The sequence below is a fragment of the Chelonia mydas genome, chromosome 1, assembly GCF_015237465.2.
Source record: "Chelonia mydas isolate rCheMyd1 chromosome 1, rCheMyd1.pri.v2, whole genome shotgun sequence".
Lineage (NCBI taxonomy): Eukaryota > Metazoa > Chordata > Testudines > Cheloniidae > Chelonia > Chelonia mydas.
Window position 1 is genome coordinate 203,239,226 of NC_057849.1, and position 18,617 is coordinate 203,257,842.

At 44.2% G+C, this 18,617-nt stretch overlaps 1 protein-coding gene across 4 annotated transcripts in view; it reads left to right on the forward strand.

The window, feature by feature from the left end:
* Window positions 1-31: 31 nt before the first annotated feature.
* ATP6V1A (ATPase H+ transporting V1 subunit A) overlaps window positions 32-18,617 on the forward strand; it is a 36,261-nt gene continuing 17,675 nt past the window's right edge. The window contains exons 1-6 of one of the 4 annotated variants that reach the window (XM_043538767.1): window positions 61-221; window positions 7,169-7,261; window positions 13,877-13,972; window positions 15,031-15,159; window positions 17,152-17,366; window positions 18,189-18,326. In XM_043538767.1, the coding sequence (XP_043394702.1) occupies window positions 13,891-13,972; window positions 15,031-15,159; window positions 17,152-17,366; window positions 18,189-18,326 (564 nt within the window). In that variant the 5' untranslated portion in view covers window positions 61-221; window positions 7,169-7,261; window positions 13,877-13,890. Of the gene's footprint in view, window positions 222-7,168; window positions 7,262-7,691; window positions 9,900-13,876; window positions 13,973-15,030; window positions 15,160-17,151; window positions 17,367-18,188; window positions 18,327-18,617 lie in introns of those variants that run through there. The other 3 variants (XM_037910024.2, XM_037910048.2, XM_007067875.4) reach the window with 3 other exon arrangements.

Consider the following 18,617-nt stretch of genomic DNA (forward strand, 5'->3'; position numbering starts at 1 on the left):
CTGGAAGGCCAATCGCCTGCCTCCGCATTGGCCACCTGTCATTTAAAAGAAACAACCCCAGCATTAATAACTAGAAGGTCTCTCGATTCCCTCACTTCCGGCGGGCCAGGGACTACGCTCGTGACTCGGCGCATGCGCCCCATGAGCGAATGAGCAGCTGATCGCCGCTGCCTGCCATTGAAGCGAAGGGAAAAGAAGTGGTTCGGCTACGCCCGCCCCAGGTGAGACTCTCCCCCCGCCCGGCCGCGAGACGTCGTCACCTGGCAGATGTGGGAAGGGGTGGGCGGGGCCGGCCGAGCGCGCGGGGGGCTCTCCAACCTCCCACCCCCGCGCGCGCCCGTGACGCCGCCGGGCCATGCTGCTCGGGCCGGGGGGCGCAGGGCCGCGGTGACGTACCCAGGCCCGCCGCGCCGCTCTGGCTGCGGCGTCCGGGGCGCGTCGCTCCGGAGCCCGGCGGCCTGTGGGCCCCTGCTGCGACTCGCGGCGGGGGGGGGAGGCGCTGCTGGGGCCGGGGCCTGGGGGAGGGGGTGTCGCGCGCGTTGCCGGCCTGGGGGCGGCTGGCGCCGCGGGAGCTGAGGCCGGTCCGTGCTTACGGGGTGACCCAGCACGGGGTGGGGGAAGCCGGGCTGCGGGGCTGACGCGTGACCGGCGGCCTGGGCACCCTGCCGGTTGCTGGACGAAGACGCGCCCCTGTTGCTTCGGTCCGGGGGCCAAGCCTGGCAAATAAAAGCAACGAAACCGCCCCCCTGAAATGCAGAACAAGGGGGCGGGGGCGGCTAACCTGAGGCTGGAAGGTGGCAGCGTTTAGCAGCGGCTCCATTGCCGTGTCTGGTGTTGCACAAGTGACGCCTGTAAATGCTGCTGTGCGGGCTGATCCTGGGCTGATCCTACTATTGAGTGGGTCCCCCGTGAAGGAATTAGCGCCTCAATTTCGAAGGCCCCAGAGAACTTTCATTTCCGCAGTGGGAGAGTAAGAGAACGTGAAATGGCTCTTAATCTCTTTAATCTAGAGCTACACTGGCTGTATGCTTCCAACTACTTTGATAGTTGATCTGAAGTATCTCTTTATAGTCTCCCCTTTCCAATCTCTTGTACTTACCTCATCCAAACACTGTTCTTAACTAAGGGAAGGGGATGTGGATGTTTCTGTTGGCGTTGGAACGTAGTTGTTTGAAGCCACTGAAGATCGTCTGATAAGGTGACTCAGTCCCATAGGGAGAGTTACTATATGGCTCCCTATCCAGTGTCCCCACTACACTTGTCTTGGCATGATCTGGTGGTATGAGATCATAAGAGTGGTTCTCTAATTTTCTTAGCCCCTGCAGCTTTAGACTGTCTTATTCTGGAATAAGTGTCTCCACATGTGGACTGGTTCCTGAAGAGCTCCATGTGTAGACCAAGCCCTGACTTCTTTTAGAACTCTGACACCACATCTAAGGCTCTTATTAATTTTCATTAAGTGTTCTTCTCCTGCTCCTTTTGCTTGCACAGGCACAGATAGGCCTGTCAGCCTGAGATCGATCTCAGATGAAATAATGGAATAGCTGATAGAGGACTCAACTAATAAAGGAGGGTAATTAATGCCAATCAGCATGGATTTATCAAAAATAGATCTTGATATTATTTTTGATGAGAATACAAGCTTAATTAATAAAGGTGGTAGTGTTGATGTAACAGACTTATGTAAGGCATTTGACTTGGTACTGCATGGCATCTTGATTAACGAACTATAGCAAAACAAAATCAACATGGCACACATTAAATGGGTTAAAAACTGATTAACTGATGGGTCTCAACATGTAATTGTAAATGGAGAATCAGGTGGATGTGTCCCACAGGGATCAGATATAGCATAGGGCTAAGAAAACTTTTTTTTTATTAGAGATAAAAATGAATAGTGATTAAAATTTACAGATGACAAAAGATTGGGGGAGTGGTAAATAATCAAGAGAACAGGTCACTGGTATCTCTTGGTAAGCTGGGGGAAGACAAACACTATGTTTCAATATGGCCAGATGTAAGGTTGTAAATCTAGGAACAAAGACCGTAGGCCATTCTTACAGGATCGGGGACTATCTTGGGAAGCAGGGATTATGTGGGGGGGAAACAGACTTTAGGAATAATGGTGGATAATCAGCTGAATGTTTGCTACCAGTACGACACTGGTCAAAGGCCTAATTTGATGCTTGGATGTCTAAATGGGAAAATATAGAGTAGGAAGGTTATATTACTTCTGCTTGGCACTGGTGCAACCACTGCTGGAATAGTGTCCAGTTCTAGTGTTCACAATTCAAGAAAGATGTTGATAAATTTTAGAGGGTTCAGAGAAGGGCTACAAGAATGTCCAAAAGATTGGAAACCATGCTGTATAGCGAGAAGACGTAAGAAACTCAATCTATTTATCTTATCAAAGAGAAGATTCAGGGGATGATTTGATCAGTGTATATGTACCTACAAGGGGAACAAATTTTTGATAATAGGGGGCTCTTTAATTGACAAAAAATAACAAAATGCGATGGGGAGAAGTTGAAGCTAGACAAATTCAGAGTGGAAATAAGGTGTCAGATTTTAACAGTGAGGGTAATTAACCATTGGAACAATTTACCAAGGATTGTTGTGGATTCTCCATCATTGGACATCTTTAAATCAAAAATAAATGTTTTTTCGAACAGATATGCTGTAGTTCAGGTACAGCTACTGGACTTGAAGCAGGAAATAATATAAGGAAAATCCTATGAGCTCTGTTAGACAGGAAGTAAGACTAAGGCCAGAAGTCTATGAAGAAGGTCTGTCTCTTTGGGTGGAAGGTAAAGATCCATCTTTAAAGTAGCAAAGGGATTGCATTGACCATGTTAGGTGTGAGCTTCTGTTGGAGGGGAAGAACAAAAATAGATTTTTTTTTTTTTCCCTTCAACATGACTCCAAAATTTTCTTTCGACTTAAAAATATTGCTGACTATTTTTTTCCTGAGCAGTCAAGTCCACATGACCCATTGGAGGGAAACAGCATCAAGAAAACCAGACAGTGGACTGAGCTGGAATATCATGCCTGTGTGTTTCACCCTTACTCACTGTGTGTTTTGAGAAGTGTGACTACTTCAGAGGGGTAGAATAGAGGAAAACAGAACAGTCCTCTTCCTTTGTGGTACAGCCGTCAACTTCTAATGTTGTATTCCAGGGAAATAGTGGATCCAGAACTTCTTGGTCTTCTTTTCCTAGAGGTGATCCGTCACTATGTGTGCACTGGACTTAAAGGTGATCTACCAAGGAAAGAAAATTGGCCTTATCTGCATTATTTTTGTTTCTTCATAGTGAAAACACAAGGCCTGAAACTTTTTTCTTTTTTTTTTTTTTTTCTTTTAGAAAGTAGAAAATAAGGAACTGACCTGCTGAATCAGAGCAGTGGACTTTTAGTCCAATATCATGTCTAACAGTGGCTCATACCAACTGCCTCAGAAGAGCCGCCCTGTAATAGAGGCAAAAAGGGTATATCCTGCCCTTGGGCGTCCTAACTCCCGGTTGTTAAAAATGTCCTAAGGTTTAAGGGCTTATATCCTTAAACTTTTTTTAAATTGTAACTTTGTATTATTTGTTTAAATGTCTAATACTACTTTGATTTCTTCAGGGCAACTGCACTTGGGTTACCGCTCAGTGGTCCAGCAAGGGCACCCTCTCTAGTGGTCCAGCAAGGGCACCCTCTCTAGTGGTCCAGCAAGGGCACCCACTCTAGTGGTCCCCAGCTGTTGCCTCTCTTGGGTGGAGTCAATCATCTCTCTTCTCTGTGAGATATTTCCAGGTCGCATGGTCCCTTGACGATACTGTGAAATCCCCAGCAAAAGACAGGCTGCCTACCCAGGCTTCTTTTGACCTCTCTTCAGAGAAAGTAAACAGTGTAGTTGCCACAGTATAAATTGCCACGCAGTTCTTTCTAAGCAAGCGTGTTTTATTCTTAAGTTTAAAGGAATACAAAGAAAACATTTTAAAACAATTAAAGAACCCTCACACACATACCAAAAAGCTTAGCAGTGATCACCCTACCTGCAACGTGGACTATGGCAGGAATAGTCTTTTGGCTCGCACTCGGGTTTATCCTTTGTGTCACTCATGTATCCAGTTTGGCTCTTTGAAGAGACCCTGAATAGGTAATCAGCCAGACAATGGGTCTCTGCTCAAAGTGAAACTTCAAAAAGGTGGATTCCAGGTGGGGCATTTGCATTCTCCTCCCCCTTAGTATTTCCTAGGAAATCCACTTCACATGTACACCAGACCCTTGCTAGAACGTGGGATTTGGGATCCATGCCTAGTACTGTGTTATAGTGGGGACCGTGTTAAAATGAAATTACTGTATACAGTAAATGTCACATCCATAAAGCATAGAAAACCCTAGAAAATAAACTCCTACTTGAAGGAAACAATAAACGCGGAAAAGTGTTGCTTTATTAGAGATATAAAGTAGACATTACAATAAAATAGTCTAGTTTTTCTTAGTCAGTGAGTTGCTTTTGCTTCTTGCTGCTGTGCCGCTTCCGCTTAGCAAACTGCAAAAGACTACGTAGCTGCATAATTTTTATAGGCTCAACGTCTTGCATCTCAAACCATCTCAAAACAGTCTCTAAGCCAGCTACGGTCACAGTTGACATTGGAACGATGTCCACTTCATCTTCCTCCTCTTCCATGACGAAGGCCAATTCTTCAGCTTCTGGAATGTTGTTTGGTCATACTGCCTGAAGAATTTGGTCATCCGTTAGACTTTCAGCAACGGGATAAAATTCTTCTGCTTCATCGTCGCCTCTTATCCAGGACTCGATATTTTGTGGCAGAACAGTTACCCTGAGCCCGGACAGTTGCTGGCACAGCTCCTGTATCCACTCCATGTCTGTTCTTCCAACTTCCTCTTCTGTAAATTCCTCAAAGTCGAATTCCTTGTCAGACTGTGATCTGCTTTCTTCATTTTCTTCCAGGAGCGGGTGGCCAAATGACTCTCTCCGTCCCGCCATCCAACAGCGGTTTATTGTTTCAGCGCATAATAAATTCCAGGAATTGCTGCCAATGTAAAAAGTCTTTTATAATCAACTTCTTCAGAAAATCAGTGACAGACAACTCGCTTTCTGTCATTTGTCATACCAAGTTTCGTTAATAGTGCTGCTTAAAAATGGCGATAACACCTTGATCAAGCGGCTGGATTTTTGAAAGTCGTGTTTTTAGGTAAGTATTCAACCCATATTTTACCATCATGGGTTCTGAGTCTTTAGGCCAGAGGATGCACTGGACAGTTGTCTAGCAAAAGAATGGCCTTTTCTTCTAAGCATTTTGCCCTCAAAGGCTTTCGCACAGAAGGGACAAATTCGGTGAAGAGCCATTGTTCAAAAAATCTCTCTTGTCATCCAGGAATTTTTGGAGTTCTTGTATGAAAATGGCAGGCAATTCACATTTACGTGATGAAAGCACCGAGGCATGCGAGACTTTCCAATGCATAATGGTTTTAATTATGCTTGCCTGTTGCATTCACACAAAACAATAAAGTAAGGCGATCTTTTGCCTGTTTATATCCTTCTTTCTTACATTCATCTGTTCTGACAGGCAGGGTTTTATCGGGTAACATTTTATAATTCCTGTTTTGTCTGCGTTGTAAACCTGTTCCTCCGAGTAACCCTCTGCCTGTAAAATTTCCCTCAGCTTCACAGGGTATGATTGCTTGGCGTCTGCGTCAGCAGAGCGTTTTTCTCCCGAAACTGCAATCTTAGAGATTCCGTGTCATTTCTGAAATCACCTTAGCCAACCTGAACTCACCTTAAAATTGCTGAATTCGCCATTAAGTTCCAGGTCGAATTTTTCCCCTTGCATGGCTATAAGCAGACCAGAGATCGGAATGCCTTTCTGCTGTTCTTGCACAAACCATGTGTACACCGCAGAATCAAGATCGGCATCATTTGCTAAATGGGCTCGTTTTCTTTGAAGGCCATGCTCTTCATCCAGGTTCTGAATGCAAGTTCTGAGCTTGTCAGCATTCTTTAGCCATCCACAAAAGGTGGACTCGTTAATGCCAATATCACGGCTAATCTTTGCCTGGGTTTCACCATTTCTAAGTTGTTCGATAGCGTCCAATTTGTCCTGCACCAAGTAAGCCTGCCTTTTGCCTGACATTTTTGACCTCTTTCTAAAGATAAATACTGTGCCTGTAAATTTTTATTACATTACATTTGTATGGTGTTCTGGGCCTACAGCAATCGTCTTAGGGCTTGTCTACACTACCACACGAGGTCGATCAAAGATGCGCAACTTCAGCTACGTGAATAGCTGATGCTCTCCCGTTGACTGTGCTTGCGCTCCTCATTCTGGTGGAGTACTAGAGTCGACAGAGCGCTCAGCGGTCGATTTATTGCGTCTACAATTTTTTTTGAGTATACTGTACAGTACTTAAATTTGGGATCCATGGCCGCGACCGCGTTATATCTGAATTCGCGTGTTATAGACGCACATTCTAGCAAGGGTCCAGTGTATTATCCCCCAAAGGTCCTTTGAAGTTCCTAAGATCTCCTAGAGGATGCATTAATCCCAGTTTCCTCCTAAAGAAGTTCTATAGAATCCCACAATAGTACTCAAACATTTGTATTTTGAATACAAATACAAAATATAGCAGCCCTAGCCTCTGTTTGCCAGAAGGTGGGAATGGGCAACAGGGGATGGATCACTTGATTGCCTGTTCTGTTCATTCCCTCTAAAGCACCTGGCATTGACCACTGACAGAAGACAGGATACTGGGTTAGATCGACCTTTGGTCTGACCCAGTCTGGCTGTTCTTATGTTCAATAAACCCCAATAGTATGAAACTTAGTAAAGTTTGTCTAGGATATTGTTGTCTTCTATCACAATGGCCTTGCAAAAACTTTTTTTTTAAAAGCCGTAAGTTTGTATGTTTAGAACTCAAGCAAGAATTAGACATTTAAACTGTCAGCCTAGTAATATCTTGTGGCAATGAGTTCCACAACTTGAATTTGCCACTTTCAGTTTCTTTGAATGTCCCTTTGCTTTTGTATTATGAGACATAGTTGTTAGAAGTTCCCAATTTACCTTACCTATACCGTTTATTATATCACATCTTTTCTTATCTTCTCTTTAAGGTATGTAGCCCCAATCTTTTAAATCTCTTTTCATGAAACCTTTTGCAGGCTGCTAATTACTCTTGTTGCCCGTTCCTGAAACCCCTGTAATTTTGTTGTGCCCTTTGAGCTGTGGTGACCGGAACTGGTACAGTATTCCAGGTGAGGGTATACTGTTGGTTTATATAGTGGCATCATAATTTCTGTGGTCTCTACTCTGTTATGAAATCCAGTATATTTACTCTTTTGACTGCTGCTGCACACTGAACTTTGTACAATAATGCCCTGGTCTTTTTCCTGAGTTAATACAGTTAGTTAATAACCATGTAAGAAGTCTGAGTAGTTCAGATAATTCCCTTCAATGTGGATTACCTTGCATTTGTAAACACTTAATTTCACCTGCTATCATGTTGCCTATTGACCTACCTTGTTTAAATCTCTCTGAAGTTAATTTTCTCTGGTTTTGACTAATTGAAATAGTTTTGTCACACGTAGCTTCACTGTTTGCCCCATTTTGAGAATTAATATCTGTAACAGTGGTCCTAGTGCAGAATTTTTTTTTTTTTTTTTTTTTTTTTTTTTTTTTTGCCGTGACCATTTGTACTTTGCGTTGTCTTTGCCACCCTGAAACTCTATGGATGTCTGCAGACATCCATAGAGTTATGAAATCTCAAGTAGTAAGGAAGTGAAATCTAACGGAGGAAGCTATTTTTAAAAACAGTTTATACAATTATTAAATGCAAATTACTGACAAACGGTTGGGAGGAATGATCTCTCTGATTCAACACCATTGTACCTTTTAAATAAGGGCTGAGACTGCTCCCAGGCAACTCTTCTAAGTCAGCCAAGAAGTTCTCAGATGAAAGAATAACAAGACTTCACATTATTGATATTTTTGAAGAAAAAACAAGCAGGAAGGGGAAAATCTTTGCCTCCTTCAGATTAAAAATAATTCTGTTTTTACCCTCCAGTGCTGCTTCTAGTGACTGGTTCTCAAAGCCTCTGCAACATGAAATCAGTCTGGCTTTGAAATGAAGTAATTGGCAATTGACTAAAAAAAAGTCTCATTGTGCAAGTGAAAAACTTACAATGCACTGGGCAGCTGAGCTGAAACTTGCTCACAGTCTAGTGACTGTCTTTCAGTGCAAAATTCCGCATTTTGGGGCGGGGCGGGGGGAGTGTGTTGCATTGAGACGGGGCTTCTGCTTTCAAACATTACACTGCCATAAACCATGCTCATGTGACAACTTCCCTTAAAGCCACATCATCTACTGAGAGGCCTTAAATACAGGGCTTATCAACATTTCTGTGCCCTACATAGGAATAGTACTTATGAAAGCAAGTTTCTGTGAAATTTAAAAACATTCCCCTTGCCTCCAGTGTTGAGAGCCCGAACACAATACACGGTCAGTAGGGTTGCCAATTTTGGTTGGGTGTATTCCTGGAGGTCTGATCACATGACATAATCTTTAATTCAAGATTAATCTCCAGGACAATCCTGGGGGTTGGCAACCCTAACTGTCAGTGAATGAGAAGAAAAGTAAAACACTTCTCTGATGAAATGCAAATGATGTGGGAGAAGGGGAAGAATATTGTCAGTTGCAGGACCTAAAAGTGTCTGTCTTCTAGATCCTTAACACTTAGTTACACTACATGACAATTAAGATGTCCTTTTTAAAAAATACATGTCCCATGCTATGCGCATGGTGGAGTGGCAGCATCTATGCTATTGTCCTAATGAGAAGGGATAGTAACTGTATGCCTATTTTGTTGTTTTTGAGGCAACTATTTTAAGGTGGAGGAGACTTCTTCAAAGACCTCCTGGCTCTTTGAGGCAGGGCTCACATCTTCCCCTGTCTTTTGTGTAGTGCAGAGCATGCTGTTGTCATGTAACTATTTTCCACAGCAAATTCTAGCAGTTGTTACTCCAAGAAGAACATTGGTCTTCATAGCTAATACCCTCCTTCTGCTCGCTAAGCTAGAGAAGGTTTTTAATTTTAACAGCATTAAATCACCATATGGACTTATTCCTTATCTTACCATGAGTTCATTCCCTATTTTAAGCAATAAGTAGTATTGCAGTTTCTTTCCCCTGTTTCTTCCTGTAGCAGCGGTGTTCCATTCACAGGCTGCTGTTGACTGAGCATTCAGAAACAGTCATTCTTTAAAACTGCGCTAGAATTTGCGTCTCGTGTTCAGCTAATTACTGTGCTGCTTGATGTGCGAGCGTAGCTATGTAAAACCACCAAGAAATAGCTAGATAGAACTTGGTACTGAAACTGATGTATGAAATCTGAAAGTGAACTAACTGATTGTATAGACTGACTTAAGCAGCTAGTAGAAAGTGGTGTAAAATTCTGCTTCTTTTAAGGATTTTGTTTAAGGATGTTAATTTCCAAAGCTGAATTTACTAGCTTTTCCCCTAGAGACCTTTGCAGGAAGAACTTGCTACGAACCGTGATGTTCCTTTTACCTCCTGACAGCTAATAGAGTGAAGCTGTATTTAGGAACAAGAGCTCAGATGGGCCTGGAGCAGCTTGATTTGCTATTGCAGCATTCTCAGTGCTGTTGGGGAGAGACTGATGAGTCATCAAGTCAGGTGACTGTGTCTTTGCTGTCTGCCTGGAATTTCTTCCCCCTCTGCAGCAGGCTTTTTGCATCCCTCTGTGTAAGGGGGTTGGGGGGCCTTTTGGGAAGGACAGTCATTTGCTACTAAGAGCTGTTACTTTAGTGCTGAAATCTGGGGTTGCTTCATCTGGCCTGTGGATTTTTTGCCTCCCCCTTTCCCCTACAAAGCAAGGTAAGAAATCCTTTGATATTTATGGTATGATAAATCTAGAGTCATTTGCTTCCTGCTAGAAAAAGGCACTTTATGATCATCTCACCAGGGTCTTAATTCCTAAACCGATTTTTGTTTGAATGGAATTAAACGTCTCTCCATCAGTGATCACATATCAAATTTAAAAGGCAAAAGATAGTAATCATGACAGAGAATATTGGGTGCTTTCTTACACTGGCAGCAGAAAATCTTTCACTTCTTGGGGGTCTTCTCTGCAGTTAAATGATTTTACTGGGGGGAATCTAGGTTGAAAACTACTGGATTTGGGGCTTTTCTGTCTGTTACTTATGGATTCCCATTATAAAATGACTAGTTAAATTCGTGGTGTACTTGCATAGCTTTCAACCAGCTAAGTCTGAATCTGGTTGTGTTCTGAGGTCTGCTATTACAGCAGGGTTTCAGACAGAATACATTCATGTTCTCTCTAGAAGGCCACTCTGAAAGGATCTTTAAAATCAGGTTTTTTCAGCTTTTTATTAAACCAAAACTGGTCAGTAATGCTTGTTAGTCTGTTACATTCTATGTAACTGCTCTGCTCACGCTGCAGGTAACCAAGGAAAAGTGAACTGTGTGTAATGTTTAACCTCAGGGGCTGGGGGAGTCCTCTTAAGGGACTAAAAGAATTTAGTAAAATCCTTGTGTGTCCAGCTCTGTTAACATATTAAGGTGGTCTTGGCTGATGAAGGTCTGTAGTGTAGTGGTGGTTAAATGCTAAACACAATCACAGTCTGTGCTCATAGTGCAATGCTGGCTGGCAGATAGCAGCCTCCCATAGCACATGGATATGAGTTCCATCAGTGTGGGGGGGCACAGTACAGAATATAGTGACAGTCTTGCCCCCGAAGGAGTTGACCGTACAGTCTAAGATGAAAACCTACAGAACCACCCTGAGCACTAGCTACCAGGTATCTCAGTGGGGGAGATGCAGAGCAGTGGTTTCTGAATAGTGTTCAGTATTTCAAGGATCATAACCTCTTGAGAAAGGTGTCAGTGCTTCTGGGGCTTATGGCTTGGTGCAGCAGGATGTGGAGGCTGCTCTGACCATGTGGGAGAAGGATCCGAAGGGAGTGCTGAAGCAGGTTTCGTTGCCAGGGCAGTGGAAACCTTAGCAGTGGATGTTGGTTTTGGAGAGGTGGGCCAGAGCAGTGCTGTGCAGACATTGGGCATGCTTACACTGCAGCTGGGAGGTGTGATTCCCAGCCCAGATAGACTCACACTGTGTCAGCATGTCAAAAATAGCGGTGAGGTCCGTGCAGCATGGGCAGCCATTTGGACTAGTCACCCAAATTCAAGCCCATCCACCCCATGGGTCTGAGCTCAGGTGGCTAGCCTGAGCCACTGCCTGTGCCACAATGTCCCCACTACTATTTTAGCATGCTAGTTGGAGGTGTGCAAGTGCGAGTTGTACCTCCCAGCTGCAGTGTAGGCGTATCCTTAGAGGTCAGGATGAGGAGCTTGAAATGGTTGGGTCAAGGGCAATCTAATGGAATGATTCCAAAACATTCCACCTGGAGAGAGGGGTGGGTGGGTGGGGAAAATTACTTTGGTAGCCTTCTGGACAAAGTACAGGGAAGCAAGTGGGGAGTGGGAATGCTAGAGAAGTGGAGGAGATTGACCGTCTGGATGAAAGATGGACAAGATCTAGGTAGGGTGTTTTTGCTGCAGGTCTAAATGCATGTGCTTGTCTGTCCTTGGAATGATTGCTTTTGCCGCCTGCTGTGAGCTCTTCAAAAAATCTGACTGAAGAGGAGTTAAACCCTTTCAAATAACCTCACTGGCTTTGGCTCACAGCTGACCTTCCTGATCTGAACAGTTTGTGTTTGAGCTCCAGAAGGAACTGACCTAGAATGGTGTGACCTGATCAAAGTCCCTTGTATGCCTCTGTTAACCTAGGTGGGAGTATGGATGAGGAGGAGCAACTTTTTACCTCTCATGGTTCAGTCCCATCAGAATGTAGATTGGTCTTTGCTTCACCTTTTTAAGGATTGTGTAGGTAGGAACTAACCCTGCCGTAGCGTTAATGGCTCTGGAGCGTCCATCTGTGAATGATCTCTTGGCGTACACGTTCTGGGTGGAATTCTAAGCCCTGCTGCTTGTTCAGTGGGGCATGTGGAATAACACTGCTGGAGCCACTGCTGCACCGATTCCCTTGCCTGCGACTCCTGAGCTTCAGGTGGCCTTTTGGTCACGACACCCTCTTGGAGTTGTCAAATAGCTGACGGAATTCTCAACAAACTTTTTGAAATTGGCTTCTAATGCTAAGCTACACAGTCTAGTTTCACAGTGCTGAGGACTCCACTCTGTTCCTGAGGTCCTGCACGGTCACAGGACACTTTGTGCCCAGAAGGACTAGGTAGCTCTAGGAACTAGAAATGGAACACCCAGTCTTTCATCTCTAGGTTACCAGTTCCCATTCAAGTTGGTAGGGACTGAGTCATGATCATCTCTTTGGTAGCTAGAGAAATGAATAAATGGGTATCCACATCACACAAACCACTACCATGAGTGAGCACTTGGGCTTGAAAAAACCTGCTTGCTCAGGGTGAGTAGGAATTCTGGCTGAGTGAGGCTAGGGAAGAGCAGAGGGCCCATGTACAATGGAAGAGCTGGGAGACCGAGCCCTATGTGCCCTGGAGAGCAGCAGCCTTCTCCCTACTATCCCTAGGGAGCAGACTGGGAAGAGGAACCCTGCAAGGAGGGTGGGATAGGTGATGTGTATGTGCAGATGGATTAGCGGCACATGCATCTTTCACCAGGGGTAGTCGATTTTGGGGCAAGTTTTTCAAGCCATGATGAACCCCCTTGTTAACTATTTCAGCAGAGACACTGGGCATAGGGTACGCTGTGAGCCTGAACTCGGCTCTCCAGGGTTGGTTTGATGGTGGGGATGAACTGCTGTTGGCTGTATCCGATCTGCCGTGTGGATACACAGAGCAGCCAGTCTCCAGGGCTTTTCCCAACACTGTATTTTGATTTGTTCTAGGAGTGAATTAACATACGAGTAGCAAGTGATGCCCACTTAGATCAGTAACATGGTGAGGAGTTTCCAAGGTAACACACACCAAGCAAAGGGCTGTTATCCGCACCTAAAGCGCAGTGCAGCCCTACTGCCAGTTATTACAGGAAGAACGTGCATCTACAGTCTGTTCATGGCCAGTCAATGAGGAGCTGTTTTGCAAATCCTTGTTTTTAAACTCTAAATCTATTTTTAAGTCTTTCCCAATTAGTAAGTGTAAGGCCTCCTGTTAGCCCTGCAGAATCTATACAGCTGTTTAACAAGGGAGCATATAGCAGCTGGATGCTGTGGTGTTGGCATCACTTGACTTGTAGAAGGAGTACGTTTGCTGTAGCAGTCAGAGATAACAAACGCTGAAAAGTAACGCTATAAAAATGCACTGGGGGAATTCCAGGCATAGTGGTACTTTAGGCTGCATACAGTACTTGCGCAGCTCAGAAATGCTGGTTTGAAAGTTGTGAAATCACTTACCATTCTAGTAAATGTTGCAGATTGAAGTGAGCCTTTCAGCAAGGGGGAGGGGAGTGGGAGATGAACTTTGGGCTTAAAATAATACGTTCAAAGCATAGTTTGCTGTACTTAGTGATTTCTGCTGTTAAAATTAGGGTGGAAGCAGTTCCATAATAAGCTCTTTGTGACACTGTCAGTACAGGGCCCCATGTTATTGGTAATAAAGCTTGCTCATACTAGTATGTCTTGCTGAATTAAAAAACCAAGCAAACTACTCTTGACTATAGCTGGCTATGAATTCATAGTGGTGGAGGGGGGAGTTAAGGTGCATCAGTCCACATGAATTTTGAGACTCCTGCACTGGGCTTTCTGTTAATTGGAAGCACTGGAAAAGGGGAGCCTGCTACTCACTGGGTTAGGTCTCTTCCTGCTCTGTATAGAACGAACTGTTGATTATCTTCTTACCGGGCAGGTAAACTGGGCAAGATGAACTTTTCCAAGCTACCCAAAATCCGAGATGAAGACAGGGAGAGCGTGTTTGGCTACGTCCATGGAGTCTCAGGACCTGGTAGGTGCTGCTTGGTTGGGGACGGGCCACGTGGGTTCAACATTGTATTATGAAAACTGTTTCATGGATCTTTACATCCTCCTGGAGGAAGCACAGTGAAGCTTTTCTAAGTGGTTAATTGTTTTCCCCCCACTCTACCTAGCACAGAGCCCTCAAAGAGCTGTCTGCTGCTTTACACGCGTGTACTAAATCGGGAGCCACCAGCATGGGAAATGTCAGCAAGGTGTTACTATGTATTTTATTTATTATACATCAGCCACTGTGAATGCATGTCCTCCTGTACGTCAAACCCTGGGTATTAGAGGGCATTGTATTGAAGGAAGCAGGACAACTTTAGGAATCTCTTAAACATAACAGTTACATTTAATTCGTAAGCCAGTGTATAAACTATTGTAGTTAGTTTCTGGTCATTTAGGATAGTGAAGTAGCTTAGGGCCAAAATATAATCTGCTTTAAAATAGTTCTAATCAGGTGGCAAAGGCTCTGTCAACTTTAAAGATCTGTTTAAAAATCATCTGTCACTTTCCTGCAAAATCAAACCTATTAAATACAAATAGTAACAATAAATGGCACAGTCCCTGCCCCAGCACACTCCATAAGTTAAATAGACAATACCCCAGATGGTCTGATGTCAGAGTAGTGGGGGTGTCTTGTTTTGTTTTTTTACTTTTTCCCAGAGGTGAATGTGCTCATGTTGGGCTTTGGGGAAGGAGTGTCTTTATAGAGGGATTTGGGAGGATAGTCATTTAGAACCTTAAACCTTCTTAATCTTGTGCTGAGTACAGGGCATATCCTGGATATGAATTACAGCTGTCTATAGACTACTATGGTATGATGCTGCCTAGCCATAGGCCCCAGAGAGCAGGAATAATAAGCACAGGACAGTTTTGTTTTGGCTTATAAGCTCTGCAGTTGTACCTCCCGGACCCGCTTACTACTTACATGGACTGACTGGGTACCAGGCCTCTGCTTTCCAGCACTCTACATTCTCTGCTGGGTTAGCAGACTTCTTCAGACAAGACGTGAAATGGTTTCACCCAGGTGTTTTTCTTTTTCAGTGGTCACTGCCTGCAGCATGGCAGGTGCAGCTATGTGCGAGTTGGTACGAGTTGGCCACTGTGAACTGGTGGGAGAAATTATCCGGCTGGAGGGTGATATGGCCACTATCCAGGTGTATGAAGAAACCTGTATCCTTCTCATTGGTGTCTTTAAGGCCTGTCAAACTAAGTAATCCTAACAGGTAGGATGATGAGTACAGTAGAGCAAATAAACAAACCTCAGTGGGACCAGATCGCAGAAGCCATCTCTGTTCCTTATCCCTTACACTGCTATAATTGCACAACCCTGGTAATGACAGTCTTCAAAGTACACAGCTGCTTCTATAAGATTTGCATAATATACCCTGTACCTATTGTTCCAGTTCAAGGCAACTGCACCTGTATTTACCTTCTGGCCCGCGCAGGGCACCCACTCTAGGCTACCGGTTCCTCAGCCATCATTTCTCTTGGACAGAGACCTGTGTCTCACTCCCTCCTGACCAGAGTATTTCCAGGCTGCACAGTTCCCTGCCTACACTGTGATATTCCCAGCAAGCCAGGCTGCCTATACAGGCCAGTGTCTGGGCTTTGCTTCCTTTCCAGAGGCTATGAACAGAGAAATTGCCAGAAGTTACAAGTTACCATACAGCTCTACATAAATCAGAACCTTTATTCTAAAAGTGAAAGCAATACAGAGAAAACATATTAAAAACAATAAAAGAATCTACACGCATGCTAAAAAGCTCACCAGGGTCACCCCAACTCCAGCCTCGGGCTTTAGTAGGAGTCAGTCTTTCAAAACCGCAACTGGACTTTCTCCATCATTACAAGTTCATAACTATCTCAGACGGAGAACCAGAACACAGACTGGACAGATCAGCCCGTTTCTTTTACAGCTCAGGCCTTCGATCGCCAACCTCCCAGACCAGGTAATCAGCAGAATGTCATCCTCTCCTTACATACAGGGTCAAAAGGCTGGAATTTTGTATGACTGGAGGTGGGGAATTTGCATAAACCTCTCTATAGATATTTCCCTGGAAATCTACTTCACATTTGAAGTCCTAAAAGTTCATTCCTGCCTTTCTCAGCATAGTCCTTTGAACTCGCCCACCTCACATTACATCTCCCCCTAAAGAGGTTACTTATAAGCCCAGTAAGGTTTTTCGAGGATATAGAAGGAAACTTCAATCACACCTCCTTAAACCTCAGTCCTGATTTCATGTCTAACATCAGTTACACTTGAACTTGGTAACTGGACTGTATTTGTTCATTGACAAATACAAACATCAAATACCAGCGCTACCAAGCAAATTCAGTTTTTGGTGGTGGTTTTTGCTTTGGTTTCAAAAAGTGTGTACTATTAAAATATCCTAATACAGCTTTAAAATTGGGAAGGATTCATCCTTTGGGTGGATTCAGATTTCGCTGCTAAACATGAGCATATTACACATGTATCCTTGGGAAATCCATTTTGTTGATCCAAACTTGCTTGCTACAAAAATGTACCATCTAGTAGTGGTAATAGATAATGATGTTGAAGAAGGAGGGAGACTATCAGGGAGGGAGTCATTAAACTTGGAGTCTGCCACAATGTTTCCATCTCTGTGCAAAAGTACTATATGGGCCATGAAGTCTCCCTGAAGTTCTATTTTGAGGGCTTAAATGGAGAATAGACCTCTTGCCGACTGACTCCAAAGGTTAATTTCACATGGGAAGAGCCCTTATACAGCCCTCATCACCATGGTATGTGAGCACCTTCCTATAGCATATTAAATGGCAGCTATTACCTGTGATTCATTCTCTTATCCTCTCCTCAGGAGGCGTAAGTCACATGAGGCTCTTTAGAGATGAGCTAGCTTTTATCTGTCCTCTTTGGATCTCTAAATATGGTTGTGAGTTTCCAGTAAACTTTTCCATTTTGTGGCTCGAGACTTGTGATCATAAGGGAAAATATTTAGTGTCTCCTGTCTGGAGAGTGAAAACATCAATCTTAATTATTCAAGCCCGAGGTATGAGAATAGAGGCTGAATGCTTATCTCCTTTGCAATACAGTGCATTGCACAACCTGAGCAATTGAACTGGTGAGATAAAGCGTCTTTTGGTAAATGTGTGGATGAGCTTTTCCTGAACAGGCCTCTTTAGCTGGTGTGTCTGTAGGAGATCCTGTACTCCGGACTGGTAAACCCCTCTCAGTGGAACTTGGCCCTGGCATTATGGGGGCCATTTTTGATGGTATCCAGAGGCCTCTGACAGACATCAGCACTCAGACCCAAAGTATCTACATCCCCAGAGGTGTCAACGTGTCAGCTCTGAGCAAAGACCTGAAATGGGACTTTTTACCTTCCAAAAACCTGCGGGTAGGCTATGACAAAGCTGCCAAAAATCCCCCAGGCACATTGCAGTGTGGGGGAAGAATGTGCAGTGATGAATTGTCACATTTTCAGATACATTGTGTCTGTGAAACAGAAGTCCAGTGCGCTTGAGGGTGGGCATACTGGTGGATTAAGGCAAAGTGGCTATGAAAGAGCAGGCCACTGTACCACTGATGTGATGCTAGGTGGCACTGTTGGGAAATACATTGGTACCTATTAAACTGGATGTCTTTACAGTACAATAAAGAGAGTTAATGGGAACATGCTGGGCATAGCAAGTAGAATAGCTATAGCTCTCTAACGCATCTGCTTTCTGGGAGAGGGTGCAAATACCTCTGCAAATGGAATACTTCTAGCCAAGTGATTTTGTCAACCCTGAAGACCACCTCGCTGCTGAAACATGAGATCTTTGATCTGATTGCCTTCTTCTAGTACCTCACTTTCCATTGCCTACAAATTGGTGCATTCCACCTCTGCTGTACTCAACAAGTTAGTCTGGCTGGTGGGTAGAAAGGAGTCCAGGGAATCTCCAGTACTCGTCTGTAATCACACAGCTGCCTGAGCCTTGCAAGCCTCATTGCATAGAATGGTTGCTGTTCTTGTGTAGGCTGATGGCACATTTCTAGCAGGGCTGTCATAGTGCTAGTAAAAGATGCAAACAGGCTATTGTGCTGTTACAGTGCCTTACACGGGAGACAATCAGGGTGCTAGATTTAAGGACCGTTTTATAAAGCCTTGTGCTTCTCTCTCTAAACCTGAACCTTTCATTTGTATGATTAAAGGAATACTTTCTTTTCCTGATCCTAGGTTGGCAGTCACATCACTGGGGGAGATATTTATGGATTGGTGAATGAAAACTCCCTTATCAAACACAAAATCATGTTGCCCCCACGGAACAGGGGTACAGTAACATATATTGCTCCGCCAGGGAACTACGACACATCAGTAAGTTTTCCAGATGGTGCTGGCTAGTGCATTGCACACTTTTGCCAGAAGGTGTGTACACCCCTTCTGTGTCCTGAAGCACCAACCAAAGGGCATTATATGTAGCTGGGTATTGGAGATGCAGGTCACTTGCTGCCAGCTTGCCAACAGTGATCACCCTAATGCTTTGTGAAATCAAGCTGCTGTGTATAGTGAAAACTCAGCCTTGCTCATGTGCGTGAGCAGGTGCCATTTAAATACACCATGTTTGCTACTCTATTGTGGGTGGTCCTGCAGTGTCCTGGATATATG